Source organism: Diospyros lotus, chromosome 1, assembly GCF_014633365.1.
Source record: "Diospyros lotus cultivar Yz01 chromosome 1, ASM1463336v1, whole genome shotgun sequence".
NCBI lineage: Eukaryota > Viridiplantae > Streptophyta > Magnoliopsida > Ericales > Ebenaceae > Diospyros > Diospyros lotus.
Window position 1 is genome coordinate 53,651,719 of NC_068338.1, and position 25,556 is coordinate 53,677,274.

The following is a 25,556-nucleotide window of genomic DNA, read 5'->3' on the forward strand; positions in this document are numbered from 1 at the left end:
TTGACAGAGCATCTCCAGAAAGATAACTTTTATTAGGATGAGATATTGAAGTAAGCATTTCAGTAGCTGAAAGGGGCTATGACAAATCTATCGGTGTTGGCCTTACTTGACTTCTCAAAGGAATTCATTGCGGAGACATATGCTTCGAGGCATGGGTTAGGGGCAATTTTGATGCAGGAGCAACGAGCTCTTGCTTTCTTTAGCCACGCCCTAAATCTAATTGGTCAAAATAAATCAGTGTATGAGAGAGAGTTGATGGTGATTGTCTTCACAGTGAAGAAGTGGAGACATTATCTGTTGGGATGGAAATTCGTTATTCAGACTGATCGACGAAGCCTTAAGTTTTTGATGGAATAGCATGTGGTTAGCCCGAAATGTCAAAAATGGGTTGTGAAGTTAATGGGGTACGACTTTGAGATTCAATATTGCTCTGGTTTGAAGAACCCAGCAACTAATGCCCTTTCATGCCTCCACTCCCCTGTCACACTCATGGCACTCATCATTCCTCAAGTCTTGCAGTTGGATCATCTAAAAAAAGAGGTAAGAGGAAAATAGTAAACTCCAGCAAATCATTAAGGAGGTACAGTCTAATCCCTCTAGCAAACCAGATTTTGCATGGGTGGATGGCCATTTGCTATTCAAAGGGAAGTTGTATCTTCCTAAAGGCTCCACTTTAATTCCCCTAATGTTGAAGGAGGGACACGATGGGCAGATTGGGGGCCATTCTGGTTTCCTCAAGACATATAAACGAATCTCAGCCAATGTATATTAGGTTGGGATGAAGCCGGACATTCATCAATATGTTCGGCAATGTTCAGTGTGCCAGCAAAATAAATATGCGACACTCTCTTTGGGTGGTCTGTTGCAGCCACTCCCTATTCCTCGTCAAGTCTGAGAGGATGTGTCAATGGATTTCATTGAGGGGTTGTCAAAATCAGCTGGAATGGATTCTATTTTGGTGGTTGTAGATCAGCTAAGTATGGACATTTTATTGCTTTGAAACATCCATTTTCAGCAACCAGTATAGCAGGGGTCTTTGTGAAAAAGATTATCCGGTTACATGGTGTTCCTAACTCTATCATTTCCGATAGAGATAAAATCTTTGTCAGCCATTTTTGGGAAGAACTTTTCTGATTGCAAGGCACTAAGTTGAATAGAAGCACCTCCTACCACCCTCAATCCGACGACCAAACGGATGTCCTCAAAAAAACTTTGGAGACGTGCGTCAGATATTTTTCTTCCTCCAAACCAAAGGCGGGGTACAGTTGGCTTCCTTGGGTTGAATATTGGTATAATACTTCCTATCATATCTCCTCTAAATTAACTCCGTTTCAAATAGTCTATGAACGTGAACCTCCCACTTTGCTAAGATTTGAGAAGGGAACAACGGTTATCTCGATGTTGGAACAACAGTTGCTGGAACATGATTTGGAGAAGTTGCAAGCTCAGTTGTTGCGAGCGCAGGCAAAAATGAAAGATATGGTAGATAAAAAGCGACATGACATTCATTTTGAGGTTGGCAAACTGATTTTTGTGAAAATCTGCCCCTATGGATAGAAGACATTGGCTTTTAGGCCAAATAAGAAATTGTCACCGAAGTTTTATAGACCCTTTGCAATAGAGAAAAGGATTGGGAAGGTGGCATACAAGTTGTCTCTACCACCCTCTTGTGCAATTCACCTCGTATTTCACATCTCCCAGCTCTGCAAGGCTGAAGCTGGCGCAGTGTGTAGCGTGTGTGTAAAGAAAACACACAAAGAAACCCTTGAAACAATAAATTTCAAATACCCTTGAGAGAACAAACTTCAACGACCAAAGCTGGACTCTCAACTAGGCGCAAGAACCGAAGGTGCTTGTTGGAAAAAATCGAACTGGTTTGCTGGAATTTATTAAATAATAAAACTGATTACAACTCTTAGTTTCTAGGCATATTTATAGAGTTTGGTTAATCCATCTAATACTTGTAAACAATATCCAACTAGAATCCTAATAGAAATAAAACTCTAATCAAACATGAAATAGGATCTTAAAACTTATGAAGTTTCGCTACTGTTCCAACGCTACTGTTCCTAGCTTCCCGGTTTGGGTCAAGTCGTTCTTGGGCTGAGTCTTGATCAATAACCGCATCAGAAGGAGCAATGCAGGAGGCTACCAATATCCCTAATCAGCTAACTACAGAGTTGGAGATGAAGGTAGAATCAGAATTCCTACTGGGGGTAAGGCCGGGCACGTGAAAAAACTTGAGGAGCCTTGATATTCTTATCCAATGGAAGGGGTTGCCACCCATGGAGGCCACTTGGGAGCCATACCATCAAATATTGCATCAATTGAGTTTCGCCTTGAGGACAAGGTAAATCTCATGGGCAAGAGTAATGATAGGGCCCTTGTTTGTCACACTTACCAGTGACAATAAGGGGAGACACAAAAGAGTCACATTCGGTTGGGGAAGAATAACAACTCACATGGTTTCAATGGACTAGGAAATACATATAAAAGGCATGGGAAAAGGAGGGGGGGTAGCTAGAGAATTTGGAAGGAGTTGTGGGAGAGAAGGCCCTCTCGAATAGGCCAATATTTATTTTCTTTTGTTGTGTTCGTTCATAGCTTTGTAATCAGAGATTCCTATTGTTTGATTGGGAGATTCTATCGTTTTGTGAGAATTCTATCATTTGATTGTTATTATTGTTACTTTTATTTGGAACCTAAGAATCCTTTTCAGTTATTGATCGATGATGACTTTCTTTGTGATTTATTCATTCTGTAACAGGCCTCTGATCCGGATTATAGGTGATCGGTTCCCTTGGCAGGTGAAGAGTGCAATTTTGTCAACTTTGACTATCATGATACAGAAGGGTGGGATGTCCTTGAAACCTCTTCTTCCACAGCTTCAAACAACATTTATCAAGTGTCTGCAGGATAGCACAAGGTTGGTTTGAAAATTTTCCTTTAGACCTTTCCAGACAGTTGGAACAGAATTAAATGTGTTGAGAATTATGTGCAGCTGCCAACTTGTGTCTTTTTTTAACTAGCATGCATTTACTAGGCTACTCATAGTAAATTCTTTTTGTTTGGTCATACTTTATTTCTTCTACTAACTTGCATTAGGAGCAGTTTTCATAACTACAGACTGTTAGCTTTACGTCTTGTGGTTTATGATACCATGTAATCCAGGACTGTGCGGTCAAGTGCTGCAATCGCACTGGGAAAACTTAGCGCACTCAGTACTAGGGTTGACCCTTTAGTTGGCGATCTTCTGTCCAGTTTACAGGTGATACTTGTGTCTTGCATCTTGCATACTTTCTAGATGTTTGGTTTTATAAGTAGATATTTAACACTTCTGATACTGACTTGTCAGGCATCAGAGGGTGGGGTTCGTGAGGCCATTTTGATGGCTTTAAAGGGTGTTCTCAAGCATGCTGGGAAGAGTGTGAGCAGTACTGTTAGAACTCGTGTTTATACTCTTCTTAAGGATATAATTTATAATGATGATGACCAAATTCGAGCTTCTGCTTCAAGCATATTGGGCATCATTTCACAGGTTTGTGTAAATAGCTAGGAACGAACTTTTATTCTGTGTGGAAACATGCTGACATCCATGTAAAATTCATTAGTTGGTATTGGGTTGCATTATACTAATTCATATTGATAATTGCTTATTACCCCAAAGATCCTCACTGAGAATATATGCTTTCAGCATTTAGTTGTTTATTGTTGACCCAGTTCTGAGTCTATGGCACTGCAGTATATGGAAGTTGGTCAAATCTCAGAGCTCCTTGAGGAACTCATAAATTCAGCCTCTTCTCCTAGCCTGTCTACTAGGCATGGTGCAGTCCTAACAATGTCTTCCATGCTCAAGCATAATCCTTCTGTGATTTGTGCATCTCCAATGTCAGCAATTGTAAAATCGCTCCAAGATAGCTTGAAAGATGAGAAGGTGTTAGGTCCTTTCAAAACAATATTTTTTGCTTTATTGGTAATTTTTTGGTTCTGACAAACTTCCTCATATAGTTCCCTGTTCGCGAAACATCAACCAAAGCATTAGGAAGGCTTCTGCTACATCAAGTAAAGAGCGAATCCCCAAATGCCAATGACCATACAGAAACTCTTATGCCGTTGGTATCAGCCATGCGGGATGACTCTAGTGAAGTAAGAAGAAGGGCATTATCTGCTCTAAAAGCTGCTGCAAAAGTACGTACTCTACCATTTGCACCCTCTGTGGGTTTCTCATTAAAGAAAGTAACAGTTTTAACATTGAAAATCTATGGCAGGCTAATCCTACAGAAATTGCGAACCATGTTGCACTATTTGGACCTGCAGTTGCTGAATGTTTGAGGGATGGAAATACTCCTGTTAGACTTGCAGCTGAAAGATGTGCGTTGCATTGTTTCCTGCTGACAAGAGGTATTTCTGCTATAATTTCTGTATTATGTGAACTGTGAGCTATCTATCCTCTGCTTGTTTGTTGAGCTTCATGTATTGCTATGGCCATTTAGGTTTCAACTTTTGTACTCGAGCTCTTTACCTCAAATGTCATTATTTGGTATGTAATAAGTGGCTTTCAATCTTTTTCTTTCTCCAGGTACAGAAAATGTTCAAGCTGCTCAGAAATTCATCACGGGTTTGGACGCTAGACGGATATCAAAGTTACCTGAACAAAGGTATGTCATCAAGCTTTTCCTTTGTGTTGATATTGCAGACTCATTAAAATATCAAGAATCACATTAAAATTACTAAGTGTAACCCTTCAAGTGCATTTCATACCTTCCCAAAGCCTTTAGTTATTTGATGGAAATAAGGAGTTCTATTTAGTTTAGAATTTTAGTTGTGTTAGGATTTTATTTATTTAATAACTTTGGAGGGTGGTTTTCTTTTTTTTTTTTTTTGAAGTTTAACATATTTTAGTATTGGATGGTATATTATAATAGAAAGCCAAAATTCTCTAGTTCTCACTGGAGCCCTTACATGATTTTGCGAAGCGGCTAGGAAATATCCATTACATAGGCATGGTCATGCAATATGAGATGCAAACAAACAGGAAAAGCTTTGCTTACAGAATAGTGGTTCAGTGTTGTTAGGTCAAGGCTTTCCCTCTCTACTCTCTCATTCTTGTTTGCATTGGCACATATATTCCCTTGTGTTTCATTTTATTTGTTGGGTAGCTTAACCCATTACCATACCTGCCTGGATGATGTAAACCAGCGACGATAGCGAAGACAGTGAAGATGAAATCATGTCAAGTGGCTGATAAAGTCTTGGTAGTTTCCTCCACCAAGATGGGAATGGGAGCCTGCCTTTCTTCGGCTCAAAATGATTAACAAGTTGCAGCAAAACCTTCAAAGGGAATGGTTGTAGTGTTGTACAGACGCAGAAGAAAATGCATGCTTGCTTGTTAATTATACCCAATTTTCTTATATATATGTTATACCCGATAGGATAGGGGATAGGAGATAGGAGCAGAATCAAGAGTTGAGAAAAGACCTGGATGGGGAACACAACACATAACATCATATAAAGAGGCCTCTGCTTCTTTTACAAGTTTTGTCTCCGGCGTGGCATTTTATTTTATTGAGAAATTCGAGCAAGGGCCCTTGTTTGTGTCTCTGTTTGGTAACGGAGTGTATTGTTGTATTTTTTTGCTTATTAATGCCAAAAGCACGTAACAATGTGTTTGGTTAATATCTTCTTCTTGTGTTGTAAAGATACATAATAGTATTTGTTAAGCACTTAAACAATTAATTTAAAGTATGAATGTATTTATTTTCTTTAGGCAGTGTTTTGTTAATCAAAATATAAGATATAAGAAGTATTTCAGACTTTTTAGCTTTTCAATGTGTTTGTTAAATTTATCTAACAATTTTAAAAAAAAAATTATATGATTTCTTATTTGAATATTTTAGATAAATTTATCTATCTCTTTTAGATAAATTTATCTAAAATTTTATAAATAAGCATAAATTATTTATATTTTTTTGGTAAGATAATTAATTTTATTTAATATATTTTTAAAATTTAAATTTACTAAGTCTTATTTTTATAATAAAATTAATTTTAATAGAATTTATTAATTAAATTTTATAATTAATGTTATTTAATATATTTTTAAATTATTATATATTTTAATAATTTTTAAAATTTAAATAACCTTATTTTTTTAATCAATTTTTTAAATTTAAATTTCTCTCTATAAATGTATTTTATTATCTAATATATATTTCTTTTAATAATTTTTTAAATTATTTTATTTAATTTTATATTATATTATTTAATATGAAAATATGTTTTGATAATGTTTAATTATCTAAGTGAATTTATTGTAATTTCATCAATAATTATAGTATTTTTAAAATTTATTTTTGAACATAGAAAATAAAATATTTTTTTATTTTTTATTTTTATTTTTTAATAATTCATATTAATTATAAAATATTATTTTAATTATAAATTTATTGTTGGTGCTAAAATACAGTTCTAAATAAATTTGATAATAAAAAATTTTTATCTCAATACTTATCATATACATTTAACAAATATATAAAAAAAATATAATTCTCAATAAATTTTAAAAAAAATTAACAAATAATTTAATATAAATTTTATAATATTTTACAAAAGTATCTTTAACAATTCTATAATTTAGTCTAGAAAGTATTTTAACTTTATCTTTATATAATCTTATTTTATTTATTTTAATAAATACTATTTTAAGCAAAAAAAATATTACCTATCAAAATCCAAAAAGTTATATGCCTAGGACTCTTCTTTTGCATTGTCATGTAAATATGTTGAAAGATTGTGGGTAAAATTATAATTTGAGTTTTGAGAGTGATAGAATCTCACTAAAAAGAAGTTATATTTTCTTTAAAAGGTGCATCATTAAAATGTAATCACTATAAATGGGTATGCTTTTTCATTAAATAAACATAATTTATTTTCCAAAGGTTATTGTTTTTGAAAAGTAAATTAATTACTAATAATTATCAAATGAAATCAAAAGCAAAGTTTAGGAAAGAAAATCAAAGTTGGGTGTGGAATACAAAATGAGAGGTGTTCAAGGTTTAATATTTCAATGTGTTTTTTATTAAATAAATATTTTTTTATCATTTCAAGTATATAATTAATTTAAAACTATATATGTATATTAAATTTTAATATTTTTCTTTTTGCTTTGTTAAATCTATATTAATGGATTGACTATGAAATGAATTTGATTTTTTATAAAGATTTTTTTATAAATGAGAAAGACACTTAGGGTGTGTTTGATTGTATTATCTAGAATTTAATTCTAGGTAATAATTGTCTAAAAAACAAAAACCGTCATATCCCTTGAAATTTCATGGAAATAACATTTAAATACTGATACTATATACATTTTTCATTATTACACATTTTTTACGATAAATATGTATAATCAAACACACTCTTAACATAAAAATTACACAAGTCTCTCGACTATTCAAATAAGTTGAACAATTGTCACCCTTTCATTCAAGTTTTTCTTGTCTTCGTTGAATTTATAAATAAGTTGAACAATTGTCACCCTTTCATTCAAGTTTTTCTTGTCTTCGTTGAATTTATCTTGATTTGCAACATGAAAATTATAAAAGTCTCTCAACCATTCAAAGAAGTCAAACGATTGTTGCCATTTCATTCAAATTTTTCTTTATCTTTGTTGAATCTATCCTAGTATAAGGCATGTTATTCTATAATCTTAATCATGTCTCTATGTTGAATCTATCATGGTATGCTGTATATTATTCCATAATTTTAAATTTTATCTCTATATTGATATAGTTTGAGCGGGAATGATTCTAGAGTTTTAACAGGACCGTTCATTCAATAAAGATTTCATCTAAAAATAACTTGTATATTTGTCGTGAAGCATAATTTAGGGAATATTTTTGTTTGTTTTGCTAAAAAGGTGGAGAATGTTTTGTTGCATTAACTTAGTTGAAAAAAATTTATTTTATCTTTATTTAATGTTACCCCATTGATGTGACTAAATTTGAGGATTATGGAGTGAGTGATGTGTTAGTTTTATATTTAAAGTACATCTAACACTAAGGCTAACTCTAACAAGCAAGACAAATCACTCATAAAGTCAAAATCTAATAGGCCAAGCAAAAAATCTCACCTTCAATGATGCTCGTTATTGTTAAAATTACTCATCAAAATTTTGGCAAAATTCAAAACTCTCACCAGACTTGGCGAGCAAAATCAACCAACCCACTCTTGCCATTTCTCCCCCCACAATGGGCATCAACGCTGGAAAAAGCCCAACTAAAGGTGATGAAAGACAAAATCGGTTGAAGAATGTATCTAACGGACCAAATAGAAAATCTCACCTTCAACAATGATCGCCACCACAAAAATTACTCACCAAAATTTTGGCAAAATCCAAAACTCTCACCAGACTTGGCGAGCAAAATTAGCCAATTCACCCCTCGTTATCTCTCCCCCAACAACGGGCATCAACGTTGGAAAAGACCGGACTAAAGGCGACAAAAGACGAAATCGATTAGAGAACGTGGGTTGAAGACACATCGACCATCAAATTCGAAGAAGAAAAGTTGTAGGCGCGGTGGAAGAAGAAATTAGGGCTACGACTACCAAATTTGGCAAAGGCAACATCTTTTTTAGCGATGAGTAGATCTAGCACTGGGTTTGTGATTTTAGAAAAAAAATTTACTTATTTTTGTATTGAATCAATTATATTGTGTATTTGGTTATTGATTTGCTTAATTTTGTATGTGCATATATTTGATTATTTTGTATATTTAATTATTGATTTTGTATGTGTATATCTAATTATTTTATATATTTGATTATTGATTTGTGTAGGTTAAAATAAATAGAATTAAAATTTATTAATAAATAAATAAAATAAGAGTGAAATAAAGAATATAATAAGGAATATTGTTGTAGTAAATAAAAATTTTAAAATAAATTATTAATAATACAATAGGGCAGATATGGCTGGCGTGAACCTTACATATTCAGTCAGTCCACTCTGTTATTGTTTGTTTGTTTAAAAAGAATAAAAATTAACGAAAAATATTTTTTAATTAACGAAAATATCAGCTTAAAATAGCAGTCCTACCGAGGAGAATGGCTTCCCATCTGCTCAGCCCTAAAGCACCGCCTCCGCCAGTCTCCTCGCCCTCGCCGTCCGGCTCTCTCTCCGGCGCTCGCCCTCTCTCCGGTTCTCTGTCACAGAAGTTATTCGGCCGAACACCCAAGGGGGGAGTTGCCTCTGTCTTCTTGAATTTTGTTTCAACTTTTGGGGAAAAACACTCGAGGTAAGGTGTACGAGCAAAACATTGATCCAGCTGCTGCTGGTTTATATATCCTGTTGTGGATGAGCTTCTTCCTTTTTTTTCATTAGGCAGCCCTCGAGGATCTTGTAAAAATGTCTGTAACAGCAGGTGTCAGCGATACTGTTATTACTATTAGGGATAAACTTAGAGGTAAAATTGGGCAAACGAAAGTTAAAAGATATTGGCCTGGTAAAGCTCCTGAGTGGGCAGATGATGCCGATGAAGATGGGGATATTAGGATGTCTAGAGCAGTTGCCCTGGAGAAAGCTTTCCCTCGGCAGGAAGATTCAGACATCACGAGACGTGATGATCCTAGGTTGCGTCGTTTGGCTGAGAGTAGGATAGATAATCGTGAAGAAATACGAGCTGATCATAGGCGCATTCGACAAGCAGAGATTGTTTCAACGATCGAGGAGGAAAACAAAAGACAAGAACGTTTACATTTAGAGGAAGAGGATGAAGATGCCTTGGAGGAAAGGAGGAGGAGAATTAGGGAGAAGTTGCTTCAGAGACAGCAGGAAGAAGCTGCACTTCTTCCAGAAGAAGAGGAAGAGGACGAAGTAGAGGAAGAGGAGGAAGAGGAGTCTGAATACGAGACTGACTCGGAGGATGAACAGACGGGTCCAGCACTGATCAAGCCTGTTTTTGTCCCAAAATCGGAAAGAGACACCATAGCTGAGCGTGAGAGGCTGGAGGCAGAAGAGAGAGCCCTTGAGGAATTAGTGAAGAAGCGTTTGGAAGAAAGAAAGACCGAGACAAAGCAAATAGTGGTTGAGGAGGTGCGCAAGGATGAAGTAATTCAAAAGAACTTGGAATTGGAGGCTAATGCTGCTGATGTAGACACTGATGATGAAGTAAATGAAGCAGAGGAATACGAAGCTTGGAAGGTCAGAGAGATTGCAAGGATAAAGAGGGATAGGGAGGACCGAGAGGCAATGTTGAAGGAGAAGGAGGAGATTGAGAAGGTCAGAAACATGACCGAGGAAGAGAGGAGGGAGTGGGAGAGGAAGAATCCGAAACCTGCTGCTCCGTCCAAGCAGAAATGGAGGTTCATGCAGAAATACTACCATAAAGGTGCTTTCTTTCAGTCAGATGCTGATGACCATGCTGGAACTGCTGGGTCGGCTGAGATCTACAGACGCGATTTCTCTTCTCCAACTGGTGAGGATAAGATGGATAAGACCATATTACCCAAAGTCATGCAGGTCAAGCACTTTGGTCGTAGTGGAAGGACGAAATGGACCCATCTTGTTAACGAGGACACAACTGATTGGAACAATCCGTAAGTATAATTTCCGTGCTACTACCATGTTCTCTTTGCTGTTTATCATTATTATTTGATTGTCAATAGTTTCTTATCAGGTAACTATTCTTGAACTATATGCATGTTTTATGAATTCATTTGCTTTCTAGGATTAAGGGTAGTTAGTAGTTTGGCACTTTGTTTTTACAATGGTTGGTTCCGTCATCTCTAGTACTTGTGTGGTTCCACATGTTCGGAAACTTTACCTCTTTTTTCTCAACTTTTTGTTTGAATGTTACCCTCAAAAGTTTTGAATAAGATTGTGATTCTGGCTATCAGTGAATTTATATAAGAGGAGAATTTGACTTAAGAAACGATTATATGGAAGCTCAGGTCCAAGAATTTATGTGTAGTGAATGGTTTATAAACACGTTTATAGTAAAAGAAACAAAAATTACTTGATGAACCAATTGGTCCACTTGGATTAGCAGATCTCAGAACATGGTGCAAGAAAATCTGGCTGCACCAAAAATAAGGTTACTGAGTTAGTGCATTCTGAGATGGCTAGAAATAGCTGCAATCAATTGACCAAAAATAAGGTTACTGAGTTAGTGCATTCTGAGATGGCTAGAAATAGCTGCAATCAATTGACAGGATTAAACCCTCTGATAAGATAAAGGTCTGTGAATTTGGTATTATGTCATGTTCAGTTGGTTGGTCTTTGCAAAGGTAAGCCCCTGGTTTTTCACTGTTGCTGCTTCTTCTGTCAAATGATAAAGCAAAGAATTGTTTTCAGATTACTACTGGTTGCAGTAAAGCAGCCATAATTTCAGCTCCTAAACTATTTGTCATCAAGCGTAAAATAGAGGTTAAGACTTCCACCACATACTCACTAAAAACCCTGCGGCAAAATCCTTCAAGAAATCTAGCCCTAAGTCATACTTCTCCATCTAGAAACTTGTAGACTTTTTCCTCCTTATAAACCTTAATGCTAACGTCTATTTCCAAGAATGACCACAAAAATTTTAATTTTAGGCAGCACTAGACCAGGTTCCCTAATATGGTCTTATAGCTATGTAAGAAATTTCACAAGTAGAGGTTAAATAAGGAAACAGTTGAGGCCTTGCTGATTTGTTGGGTGCTTGAATATATATATATCAGTGAGGTAGCTTATGGCCGGTCATGTTGTGCACTTGTATTCAAACTCTTGTCTGTTATGGGCTTGAATTGGTAACCTACAGATATATGGTTGGTTAATTTTTATTTTTTTTTCTTACTTAGATTCTAGAAAGGCAGAATTGGACTGTTCTTGGTATGTGAGCCTATTTTCACTTGCATGCACTGATTCTGGTTATTATCATCATGATTGTGGTCATTATCATTAATTTGGTGGATAATTTCATGTTTTGGTGTTTGAGAGGCAAGTCTATATAGCTTGTGAAGCAGATACTTTGTCTAAGACCTGTATAGTGTAAAAAAAAAATTTGTTGCAGCAGTTTCAAAATGGTCATTCTGTCATCTCTTAGGATTTCCTTGTTCATCAGATGCTGTGTAGTTGTAATTTTGAGATCTTGTTTAATCTAAGGTCTCCTGTTTAGCTGGTTATGATGTATCTGTTATTTCTGTTCGAACATTTTTTGAAATTTATTATAATGCAGGTGGACATACAATGATCCTCTTCGGGCCAAGTACAATGCGAAAATGGCAGGAATGAATGCACCTATAGCAAAACCCAAAGGAAGTAAGAAGCTCAAGGATTGGGAGCCTCGGTAGAAGTTGGTAAATTTGTTTCTTTATGTTCGTATTATTGGATTTATTGTATATTTGGGTTTTTTAGCTTTTACTCCTAACATACGGGACATTTTCGGTTGTGGATTTATTGTACACGAGGGAGCTCTTGCATGCGGAAATCATCTTCAGCAAATATACTTTATTCATCTCTTTCATTTCATTTTTCTAGTTTTTTGATCTGGATCATGCTACATGTACACCATTTTTGTACATCTTGGACTACACAAGAGATATTATGACCAAAATACCTTGCGCCTCTCCATGCGCCTCACGCGCCTCATGAGGGGTTTTTTGTCATAATATCCCATTTTGTAGCCCAAGATGTACAAAATGGGTGTACTAATAGCATTTTCCTTTTGATCCAGATGAGTGGAATAATGTTACATTAAATTGGACCTCGACTGAGCCCATCAGACTAGGCAGACTCGATTCATACTTGAGCCCATGTGTAGACTGACAAAGCAAGAGTTAGTTTCCTGAGGTCATTTCTTTCAGTTACCTGGACTCTTGATTTTACTTAGAATGAACTAGAGACCATAAGATAATTCCGAAGCATTGTATGGAACCCAGAGAACGCCGGCCAGCCAATTGGTGGCTTGCCATGCAGCCTATCCAGGCATGCCTATGTTATCTCTGCGTGGTACACCACTCCATTGCTAGGGCTATGTTGTGTGTAATATGGAAAAGGAAATCATATTTAGAGTTGAAGCAGAGTAGCATGTGAGACATGGGAGGCTCCCAAGCAAAAACTACTGGGAGCTTGTGCTCTACATGGTACGGTAAGGTTTGGTTTGATTTGGTTTGATTTGGAGTTGTAAATGAGTGTCCAAATAGCTATTTAACTCTTGTAATTAGTGTCTTGTTCAGTGTTCTAAAAGGCCCTAGGCGCTAGTCGGGCGCCAGGCCTAGGGAGCCTAGGCGGGGCTTAGAAAAATTGTTATTTTTTTTTTGTTTTTTAAATTTTGTGATGTAATTTGATGTTATTTTCAATTTAATCAAAGTTAAAAAGCATTAATAATGCAACATAAATCAAAAATATAACAATAATGGAATGACAAGTGAAATATAGAATTAAGCATGAGAAAACAAATTGTTGTAGATCAGTTTTAGGTTCAATAAGATAAAAGCAACAATAATGTAACATAAACCATACTTGAAGAATTTAAGTATCTAACTATCTAATTAGACTTCTTCCTCTCCATATTCTTCTAATACATGATCTTCATCAGATTCAAAATTAAATTCATTGAGCTCTTGCTCTTCTTCTTCTTCTTCTTCTTCTTATTGGAAATCATCTTCATGAAGCTCTCTCATCTTAGAACTTCTTCGAGGTTGTAGCATCTCGTCTGCTCCAGATGTTTCACCAACCACTTCCCAAGTAAGCCCCGTACTAGGATCAATTTCTTCATCATCTCCTCCTTCAACAATCCATCCTTGTGCATTGCTGACATCACTAGCAAATAATACATCAGCATTCCTTTCCTTCTCTCTATTTTGCTTGTTCATCAATTTTGCATTAAATTGGACATAGACAAGATTGTTCAATCAATGCACATCCAGTCTATTTCTTTTCTTCGTATGTATCTACATAAATAAAATAAAAGTAATATTACTTTAAGTCTTTAAATGATAGGAATAATGAAATTAAAGTATTAAAAACGTTTTAAAGTATACACTAACCCCTTCAAAAGTGCTCCAATTTCTTTTACAACCAGACGAACTACTAGTTAATGAAAGGATCCTTATCGCCATTCGTTGCAAGTTTGGAGTGTGATTTTTATAAGTTATCCATCATTTAACTACATAGGTCAAACAAGTATAAAGTAAATAAACTTATACACAATAGAAGTTAAGAAAATGATTAAATAAATTTTATACTTGGATTATAATTGTCATCAGTTTCTGCACACTCTTGAGTTGCCCATGATTTTCTAAAAGTTCCTTCTTTATGAGTATATTTTGGCAACTCAATATTTATAACATGACCTTGCAATTCACCATTGGCATCATAAAACATCTCCACACAGTTAAAAAATCCATCCATGATTTCATGATCAAGTTTTATACCCATATCCTTAAAAAAGTAATAAGGATTCAAAAGGTAAGCCGCAAAATGTAGTGGACTATCTAGTCTATCTTTTACCCTTGTTTTAATAATCTCAATAATAGGCTGATAGTTCTTCTCAATATTATTTAGGGCCTCCTTAATAGCTTCCTTTGCATGCTTAAGCTCTCCATATAAAAAGCTCATAGAAGGCTTTTTATCTGCATCAACAATTCGAAATACCTTCACCAAAGGAGCAAAAACCTTGAGGCATAAATTCACACCATTCTAAAAAGTAATGCTCATCACAGTAGCATATGTTGCTTTCCCTTTAACAGTCTTTGACCATTTGCACTCATCTCATTCAGAGCTAGTAAACATTGTTCTCATTTGAGCTTTTTTCTCCATCAAACTTTGCAAAGTAAGGAAAGAAGAAGCGAATCTAGTAACTCTCGGTCTCACAATATCCCTCTTCTTTGTAAATGATCTCATTAAGGACAATGTCTTATGGTGTGCATAAATGAAGATCGTCAAACTCTTGGCCTGATCAATGACTTTTTTAAACTTCGGTAGTTTTCCAATACTTTCAAGCATCAAATTGATAATGTGAGTAGCACATGATGTCTAAAAGATATTTGGTCTCTTTAATTTCAATAATTTTGCTGCTCTCATATTGTTGGCAGCATTGTCTGTTACTACTTGGATGACATTTTGTGGGCTAACTTGCTCAATGCACTTGTCCACATATTCAAAAATGAGTTCGCTTGTATGTGCTTCGTCTGAAGACTCTTTAGCAGACAAAAAAACAGTACCTACATTAGAATTAACACATAGGTTCAAGATGCTCCTCCTTTTTCTGTTTGTCCAAGCATCTGTCATAATGGAGCATCCATTTTGTGCCCACTCTTCTTCATGCTTCTTTAGTAATTCTTTAGTTCTATCCACTTCTCCCTTTAACAACGGTTCTCTCAACTGGTATTGACTAGGAGGTTTGAAGCCCGGGCCAAATTGACCAACCGCCTCAACAAACAATTTGAAACTATCATGATCTATCGCATTGAAAGGAATACCAGCTTCATACACCCATCTAGCACAATACTCACGAACAGTATGTGTTCTTTCTTTGAAGAGTGCTTCATTGATATTTTGTTGCCTTTTCGTCAAATAAGTTTCAGGATTGATGGAAGTTGCAAACTTATCCATAGGGCCAAGAGTATGAGGCGTTTTTTTGCTACCTAACTCTTTCAATTCATCTTCATCATCCCCCTTCAGAAATATTAACAGAAGATCTCATCAAATCTTCCTCCTTCTTCTTATTCTTCTTCTTCTTACTCTCTGCCTCGGCAATAGCATTCTTGCATTTAGCTTGATCATCCGAAGAAGATTTTGGACATGCAGAAATATTTCCGGAAATATGACCTATGTGTTCTTTTATTCTGTAAACTCTGCCAGACATAATTTTACCACACAACTTACATTTAACTTTATTCATATTTTTCGGATCAATTAACATTTCATACTCCCATCCAATATCATTGGATTTCCTTTTAAAAATCGAAGCTGCATCAGACGATGCTTCTGTACTTCGAGTCCCATCCGACATTTTTAATTTAATTGAAGAAAGTTGCAATAGAAACCTATATATAACGAATAACCTCACTTAGTGTTCAAAATAACAATAACATATCATGATTCATGGCTGTAAAATAATCAAATGATTCAAATTAAGATAATCAAATAGCAAAATAATTTATGTTTTACAATATAATAAAAACAGAAATATAATCAATAATAAAAACATCAATATAGTAATATACTATAACTCTATAAGCAAGTAGCAAATTTTTTGGAAATATTAAAGAATATATATAATTAATAATAAAAATTAAATATAAATCTAATAATTATATATAAATAGAAAAGAAAAATGAAATAAAATAAAAAATAAAAAACATAAAAACGAAATCAGCAACGCAGCAAACGCAAAATAGAGAGAGAGAGGGGTTACGAGTGGATGGATATGGACCTTGCCGCGGCGGAGATGGAGCTCGACGGCGAGGACGAGGGCGGAGGCGACGATGCTGAGGCAACGAGGAAGAGGAGGACGCGACGGAGAAGAGGCGGTGATGATGAAACTTGGCGACGAGGATGGAGCTGGATGCAGCGACGACGGTGAGCTACTGGCGGGCCGATGAAGCTTGGCGACGTTGAGGTGAGAAGAGAGTGAAGAGGGGGAGACGCTAACAAGTTTGAATCGTTTGATTTATGATTTAGCAAAAAAAAGCCCTAAAAACTGATATTTAAACTAAAAAAAGCCCTAGGCGCGCTGGCCGACTAGGCGTCCAAGTCGGCTGATTACTCGGGCCGACGCCTAGGAGGCCCGACTAGGGCAATTTCAGGGCGGCTAGCGGGCGCCTAGCCCGATTTTTAGAACACTGGTCCTGTTAGTTATCGCAGCCAAAACTACTGTAAGGATAGCCCCCGGCCAACTGTTACTTTGTCAAATAGGCAAGTATGATAGAAATGATAATATTAATGCAGCATATATATCATGTGGTGTTATGTCACATGATAATTGATTTGACCTATCATCATGTCATCTTCCTCAAAATATTCATATTTGTGTCAATAGACACAAATGTGTTAACTCTGTCCAACTCTTTTTTATTTCAAATATGACCTTTTCCATGATGTAACACCCTGACTCCTCTTGTCCTCAAAAAGTCTTTTAGTAAACTACAAATTTGGATGTCTAGATTAAGAATATCTAGCAAAAAATCAAATCTAGATTAAAATTCTTCTCCTTCTTGGTTCTACAAAGTCAAATCTAATTTTTTGGTTCTATATACTAATCTTATTGTTTTCTTACATTAATCAACAATAAAACAATATAATTTATTTTATAAAAAACTTTTTATTTCAGAACAAATTAATTTAACGGTTAAGGTGTAATAATTGTGTATTATTTTTGTTGTTGAAATACAATAGTAAATTTATAATCGTGAGTGTTCATCTTGACCCTCTAATCTTCGAGAGACCTATAAAATACAAAACTGCATAATGTCTTGTAATGTTTAAGTCAATCTTAGACTCAAAATAGAAAAATATTTAAGTAATTTAGATAAAAGTTATTGTGTATCTTGATCAAAGGGATAACTCACCACTTATAAAGGTTGAGACTAACGGGTGGAGAAGCATTTGCATTTTCTGAGGTTCTTTGCTTTTGATCTCTAGATACAGATTTTAAAGATGAGCTGACGTATTTTTGAGGAATTATAATTTAGAGAGTTTTTCGGGATTACTCTTTTCTAGCACTCCTCCTCCTTTGGGCTGTTTTCTCTTGGCCTTGGGCTTATTTTTTTGGACACATTAATTTTTTAAAGTCAAAACATTTATGTTGGTTGATGAAATTTTTTAAAATATAATATATTTATTACTAATGAATAAGAATTAATTTTAAGATTAAAAATAAAATATAATAAATGTATATGGCTTATGGAAAAAAAAAAAACAAAAACATTTACCTTACTTAAGGCAATGGTTGGAATTAATTACCCTAAAAGTATACCAACAAATTATTGACTAAAAGGAAGAATATGAATCCTTTTATCTCACATGAACTCTTCTCCAACAAATGGTGTGAGACTTTGCAAGCAAGAAGAATTCTAAAGTCAATGTAATTATACAAATTAAAGGAGGATATAAAGGTAATTTAACTTTCTAAAATATTATTTTAATGCTTATTTATAACAATTTTAATTACATTTTTATATAAATATCATCATAAATAAATATTCAAACACCATTTCCATGGTTGGGGAGAAGTACGTAGCTGACAACAACATTGTTTGTTTTAATGTGTTGAATGAGAGACAAAGAAGCACTCGAGATTCGAGAATAGAAGCATCATCTCAGTTTCACTTATATAAATATATATATATGTATATAATATTATTTTTTATTGAATATAGTGATGTGGGATGGGTCATCACTCAGCACATAGTTTCTCTACGTATGTACATCTTATATATATTATTATGGTCATGAAATAATATACAATTGTTGTATTATTTTAGTTATATATATATTTGTATATATTATCATGGGGAAATAAACAGCCCCCCAAAAAATGTGTTTTTTAAATTTAATTGTAAAATCTTAATTTTATGAATTCACTTTGTTAAAATCTATTGAAATATATATTATGATGTCAATATATAGTCATTAAGTATTTTACATAATATAATAAATGTTATTGACTGTGATTTAATTAATGAAGGAGCAGCTAGAATGCACCCACATGGAGATGGGGGGGGGGGGGGCAGTGTAGGAGGGATCAAGGGATTGCCTGTGACCCAATACTTTGAAAAATATATTACAACAAAAGAAGGTGTGTGTGTGTGTGTGAGAGAGAGAGAGAGGTGACTTCCCCAATACATTTGAAATTTGAACAAAACAACAGCTAATTGGGAGACTTGACCTTTCCTTGGAGTTCATCCATCAGCCTCAAAGTCCACAAACCCTAAAACATTACTCATTATTATATTATAATCTTAATAATTATATAATCATTTTGAATTAGTTGGGGGAAGCTGTGCCACCGTGCCCATATATATATATATATATATATTCATGCATTCATTGCATATTAGTTTGAGAGATCATGTCTATACATATATATATATATATATGTTAATCATGTGAATGGATGGTGGCCCTCAATTCCCTCTAATTTGATGTACCATCAAAGCAAACTTCCAATGATCTATTGATTGTTGGTGGCCGGCTAGCTAACATTAAAAATTAATGGACATATATCTATTTGGATTAATTTGGAAACCCCCATTTCATCACATAATTTTGACTTTTTAACATGCACCCTCCTCATATTAAATTTATTTTTTTATCTCGTTGTATCATTTTTATAAAACTTACTTATATATATATATAGTTGTAATATTAATTAGTATTTCCCCATTTCATTTTAATTATTCACTCTTAACAACCCCTTTTGACTAATTATCTTAAATGCTAATTAAATGGGAGGGGGGGGGGTTAGTTTTAGAATCTAACTTTAAATAAAGCTTTAATTTGCACCTTAATGGATTATTCATTTTTGCCAACTGGCTTATGTTTATACCTGTCAAGAATTTGAAATTTTCTTCCACTTTTTATGGCAATTTTTATTGGGAAATCATTGGAATGATCAAAGGGGGCTTAGTTTGCTACTACGTACGTACTTTTGCACCACAAACTCCCTTCCCTTGTTTTGGTTTAATTAATTAATACTGCAGTATCCCTATATATATATATCTTGTGATCATGCATTCCATTCAGACAAAAATCTTAATTTGCAATTATATATATTCATCATTTGATGAATATATATATATATATATTTGTATATGTATATACCTTTGAATGTATATATTCTCAAAGTGGTAATTTTTTCTTTTGAAAGTTTCTCAGTGAACAAACACAAATTTAGAGAAGATATCTGTTACTTTAAATGAATCTCTTCATTAAAAATTCGACTTGTATAATGTTGGGGTGGGTTACTAGGACATGGATAGGGTGGGGGGGGGGGGGAGGATGACACGTGGCAAGCGGCGAATGGTGGAGAGCACTGTTATTGCGTGCAGCTTGGGATTGAGAAAGGCAAGGCGTATAGCAACAAGAGGGCGTTAAATGGAGACACTGAGAAGCAAAGAAAGCAAGCTGGAAGCAAAGTTAAAAGGGAATATTAATGCCCAAGCTTCTATGCTGCCACATAAATAGTTAGATATATACACACTCATACATATATATATATATTCTGTATGTATTTGTGTATATAATAATGCTAATATATATATATATATATATTCATGGTTGGGAAGGTGCAATAAAAGAGGGAAGAAGTTGAAGATATGTGGGTAGGTCTGAGTTTTTATAATGCTTTGAATATGCTCTTCTTCTTCGTCTTTTCTTCTTCTTCTTCCTTAATTGCTTCTGCAATTAATCCCCCATAAAAAACCAAATTTTAACAGTGATTCTCAGCTATAAATCTCATGCAGGCAATCATGATGAAACTGTTTGGGGCTCTGTGCTCTCCTCCTAGCTTAATTGCCCTTCACCCACCTCTCTATCTCACCATTAATATTACATATATCTAGAGAGAGAGACCTACACGTATTAGAGAGAGAATAAGAGGAGGGTCACTTTCCTGGTTTCTATTCTTGTTGGTGTGTTAAAAGGGTGACTGTAATCTGCTCGGGGCGCCATGTTTTTGCCAGTAATGGAGTTCTCAGGCTAAGCTTCCCTTTACGGCGGCTCCCATCCTTGTTGGCACTGAATGCGTTGCAATGGGCGCCGTTAAAAGGAAGAGAGGGTTTCTTCTTCCTCCTCCTCCTCTCTTCATCTTCCTTATCATTGTCGTTTTCTCCGAAAGATCTAGCCTTGTTGTTTCGGCCTTAAATTACACCAGATATAGGACAGTTGGGAGCTTGAGGCTCGCCAGGATCCAGAGGCACTTGGACAAGCTCAACAAGCCTGCTGCCTTAACCATAGAGGTACAAATTAACATATGTTGTTGTGATCTGGTTTTTTAGGGTTTTTGTTAATGAACCTAGACTTATATATGTTGTGGAATGGTGTTCTAAGCAGTCTTGTTTAAGATCCGTACGTTTGTGTATATTAATATTTGTCCATCTTTCTGGGTGCAGAGCCCGGATGGAGATATCATAGATTGTGTTTATAAAAGAAAACAGCCAGCTTTGGATCATCCACTCCTCAAGAATCACAAGATCCAGGTAACACTCAACTAAACAGAATAGAAAAGTTATCCTTTTAGTGAGAAAATGCAAGAGAAAGGGTCTTTCTGGTTCATGGATATAAATGGAGTAATAATACTCAACTAATAACTACCTCTTCCTCCCACACAACACAGTGTTTGGTAAAGCTGTGCCATTTTGCTCGCAATCAGATCCTAATAATCTCGGTATCAGTATCAGTATCAGTGACAACAAATGATTTTTATGCAACAGTTTTTATCTCTTTCTAGCGAGAAAATGCAAGAAAAAGGTTCCCCTGATTCATGGACGCAAATGGAGTAGTACCCAACTAACAACCATCTCTCTCTCTCTCTCTCTCTCTCTCTCGGTTGGCCTTAATAATGAATGCATATGATTAACAGAAAGCGCCACCAGAAATGCCAAAGAAGAGAAAAATGAAAGATCAGGAAGATGGGTTGGGAGAGAGCAACTACGATAGAAGCAGCAGCAATAATAGCAGTGAAAGAGGCGGTGGCGCGTGGCAGATTTGGCACCAGAATAGGCGGCGCTGCCCCAAGGGCACCGTCCCCATACGGCGGATCAAGGTCCACGACGTGTTAAGGGCCAAGTCCTTGTTTGACTTTGGCAAGAAGCAACGCTCATCCCTTCCTCTTTCCCGGCGCGTTGATGCACCCGATGTCGTCTCCGGCAACGGTCACGAGGTATAAATACATACATACATACATACATACATACATCTCTAATTTGTTCATAGGTTTGACCAAAATAGTTGGTATTTGCAAACTCCTATAATTAATTAAATCAAAAATATTATTATTTGTGGGTCATATATTTTTATGATATATTTATTATCAATTAATGAATATTTAAATATTAATAATAAATATATTAAATATACCACAAGGAATGTTCTAATTTAGAGTTCATTCAAAACCCTAGTTGTTTAAAGCATTAAACTTGTGAAATTAATGATCCAACATTAAATTTGCAACCTAGCTAGGAGGAGAAGAAACACACATGTAACTACTAACTACTAATTTAGGATGATATTGTGGTGATCCAAAATGTTATTTGGATATTTAATTTAATATTTGTACGTAATCATATTTTATATTATGCATTATATTAATGTAAATGTATAAAATATTATTAAAAAAATTAAATTTAAGTGTTCAAATAAAATTTCTATACTACCATACAAAATTCATTAATAATTTTGGCCCCTTTCTGGCATTTTTTATTTAATTCCAAACAAAAACAATATCACTAAACAACAATTAATTAATTGAAATTTATATTAATTAATATAATTAAACCAAGTCTATCCTTTGCATTTAGTACTTAGTACAGTTTGGCCCCCCACCCGAAGACTTAACTCCCCACCTGTATTTCCCTTTATATCAAAACCCAAATTCATGCAAAAGGGAAATTCAATTGCGCACCATGTGGTCCATCACTAGCTACTCTATTGCCATTATTAATATATTCATAAATGTCTTGTCCCTAACATAGATATGGACGTCGCCAAATTCATATTTTTAATTTTTTTATGTGATTATTTAAATTTTTTATTATTCTAATTATAATTTTTAAGTTAATTTAATATATATATTTTAATATTTTTTCATATGATAGTCTAATTTTTTATTATTTTAATTGCATTTCTAAACTTACAATTTTTTAATCAAAGTATAATGTGCTTAAATTGACTTAAAAATATAAATTTATCGATATAATTAAAATAATAAAAAAAATTAAATTATCACACAAAAAAATATCAAAATATAAGAGATTTAATAATATAAATTTAAGCTATATACCTATATCGACGAAGTTTATAATGAAAACCCACTTTGGTTCTTTAATCACAATCCTATTAATTGAATCTTAAACATATTTTTATTACTTCAGAGTTATAATAGTTGATTTAGATTTAGGGTTAAGGGTTTATACATATAAGTGAATTTATTCAATAATTATCATACAAATTAATGGTTTGTAGTCAACTAAGTATATATATATATATATATATAGTGGAGGAGTTATTATTTAATAATAAAATGTTAATGTAGCATGCGATAGCGTACACGGGGGCATCGGAGGAGGTGTACGGAGCCAGGGCGACAATAAACGTGTGGGACCCAGCCATCGAGACGGTCAACGAGTTCAGCCTCTCCCAGATCTGGGTTCTCTCGGGATCATTCGACGGCTCCGATCTCAACAGCATCGAAGCCGGCTGGCAGGTTCTTCACTTCTTCTTCTTCTTCTTTCTCTTAATAATTATCTTCTGTGTCTTCTTCTTCTTCTTCCTCTTCTTCTTTAATTGGGTTTCCTCTGAAGCTTTGATGGTTGCACTAGTCAGGTTAGTCCGGAGCTTTATGGTGACAGCCGCCCCAGATTGTTCACTTACTGGACGGTCAGATCTCTCTCTTAGATTATATATACATTATATATATATAGCTTTCTGGTTTGGTTCTGATGTTTTCTTCTTCATAAATATATGCATCCATGGCAGAGTGATTCGTATCAAGCGACTGGCTGCTACAACCTTCTGTGCGCCGGCTTTGTGCAGACCAACAGCCGAATAGCCATCGGAGCAGCCATTTCTCCGGTCTCCTCCATCGGATCCAGCCAATTCGACATCACCATCCTCATTTGGAAGGTACATAACCCCCCCCCCCCCCCAACAACCCCACACCCTAATTTATAATATATGTGTGTGTATATATATATATATGTGTATGTATGTATGTGCATGTTCATTAGCAAGTAATTACGCGCGCATGCAGGACCCGAAGCTGGGGAACTGGTGGATGGGGTTCGGCGACAACACGCTGGTGGGATACTGGCCGGCGGAGCTGTTCACGCACCTGGCGGACCGCGCCACCATGGTGGAGTGGGGCGGCGAGGTGGTGAACTCGCGGGCCGGCGGGCGCCACACCTCTACCCAGATGGGGTCCGGCCACTTTGCGGAGGAAGGGTTTGGAAAAGCCAGCTACTTCCGGAACCTGGAGATCGTGGACGGCGACAACAGCCTCAGCTCGGTCCGGGAGATCTCCACGCTGGCGGAGAACTCCAACTGTTATGACATCAAGAGTTCCTTCAACGACCCATGGGGCACTCACTTCTACTACGGTGGGCCGGGGAACAATCCCCGGTGTCCATGATTGTCGTCGTCGTCGTCACTCATATCTTTCGTAATTTGGGTTATTTTATCATAAGACTCTTTAAAGATGATTTATTTTAAATAAATAAATTATAAAGAGTCTTTGGTTAAAATGACTCTGATCACGAAAGTTTTGAGAAACAAATTTACCCACGTGTTTTGTATTTTTATTATTCTTTGTGAAGCAAAATTTGCTATTTCCAGTCTTGTTTATGCCAGTTCCGCAATTCTTTTTGGGTCGAGGTCGGGATCGGGATGCGCCTGCCAGTGTGTTAAATAACAAAAAGGCATCAAACAGGTGTGGAAATAGCAAATATATTATTATTGTTATTATATTATTATCATTATTATTGTAATGGTTAATTAAACTAGAATTGATGTTCATTATTATTGTCACGAGACCCCTAACTAGTTACAATTACTTTAATTTCTGTTACATTTCAGCCTATCTTTTGATTTTTCATCAATTTTTGTTAACGAAAACTAATATAACATGAATTTATTATATATAAAATAGGAGATTTAGATATTTAAACCGTGAGGAAAGTACTGTTACTTGAACATTTAAAGGTGATATTTAATGTGACACGATTATAGTATATATTTATATTAATTAAATATTATCTTATAAATAAGTAAAAGACATTTTATAAAGATGTAGAATTTAGCCAATTGTTTGAAGGAAGGAAGGGAAAGTGCAATAAATGGAAAGCAGAGAGTGTTGGTTGGGGGATGGAAATGGTGATTAAATGACGAATGCCAAATTCACAGGGACTGTCTCATTCAATAATAATGGGCTGTTGGGAAATGAGAGCTTCATGGAAACTTCCTCTCCTGCACACTAAAATTTAGGAAAAATTACTTAATTGCACATGAAGAGACTGTACCATGTCCATGTGGACCACCCTATCTAATTAGAAATTAAGTTTTATGGATACTTTTGTTTAAATAATATTTATTTTATTAAAATGAGTAAGATAAAATTGTATTAAAATAAATTTAAACTATTTTTTAAATCAAAATATAGAATAGTCAATATAAGATTGAGAAATATTTTAATATTTTTATTAAATTATTTGTTAAATTTGTTGGAATGCCCTAAAAAATACACGAGTTATTTTCTCTTATCTGTAAGGACCAATATAAATTTATCTGAAAAGAGAGAGATAAATTCATCTAAAAAAAACTCAAATAAAAAGTAACGTGACTTTTTTTTCAATGATCA

At 34.9% G+C, this 25,556-nt stretch overlaps 3 protein-coding genes across 3 annotated transcripts in view; all 3 read left to right on the top strand.

Annotated features, from left to right (window-relative positions):
* LOC127796954 (protein ILITYHIA) overlaps positions 1–5,766 on the top strand; it is a 91,604-nt gene extending 85,838 nt beyond the window's left edge. Inside the window, exons 53-60 of the mRNA XM_052329356.1 lie at positions 2,768–2,926; positions 3,172–3,268; positions 3,356–3,538; positions 3,743–3,934; positions 4,009–4,188; positions 4,269–4,401; positions 4,580–4,658; positions 5,200–5,766. Of these exons, the coding sequence (XP_052185316.1) occupies positions 2,768–2,926; positions 3,172–3,268; positions 3,356–3,538; positions 3,743–3,934; positions 4,009–4,188; positions 4,269–4,401; positions 4,580–4,658; positions 5,200–5,245 (1,069 nt within the window). The 3' untranslated portion in view covers positions 5,246–5,766. The remainder of the gene's footprint in view (positions 1–2,767; positions 2,927–3,171; positions 3,269–3,355; positions 3,539–3,742; positions 3,935–4,008; positions 4,189–4,268; positions 4,402–4,579; positions 4,659–5,199) is intronic.
* Positions 5,767–9,104: 3,338 nt separating this feature from the next.
* On the top strand, positions 9,105–12,503 carry LOC127792644 (uncharacterized). The gene is made up of 3 exons (XM_052323240.1): positions 9,105–9,296; positions 9,383–10,596; positions 12,216–12,503. Exons 2-3 carry the CDS (start codon positions 9,407–9,409, stop codon positions 12,328–12,330), a joined length of 1,305 nt encoding a protein of 434 aa, XP_052179200.1. The 5' UTR covers positions 9,105–9,296; positions 9,383–9,406; the 3' UTR covers positions 12,331–12,503.
* Positions 12,504–20,274: 7,771 nt separating this feature from the next.
* Positions 20,275–24,767, top strand: LOC127796204 (uncharacterized). The gene is made up of 7 exons (XM_052328266.1): positions 20,275–20,943; positions 21,097–21,183; positions 21,567–21,866; positions 23,238–23,408; positions 23,528–23,581; positions 23,681–23,827; positions 23,955–24,767. The coding sequence occupies exons 1-7, from the start codon at positions 20,737–20,739 to the stop codon at positions 24,330–24,332; spliced, it is 1,344 nt and encodes a 447-aa protein (XP_052184226.1). The 5' UTR covers positions 20,275–20,736; the 3' UTR covers positions 24,333–24,767.
* The last annotated feature ends 789 nt before the right edge of the window (positions 24,768–25,556 follow it).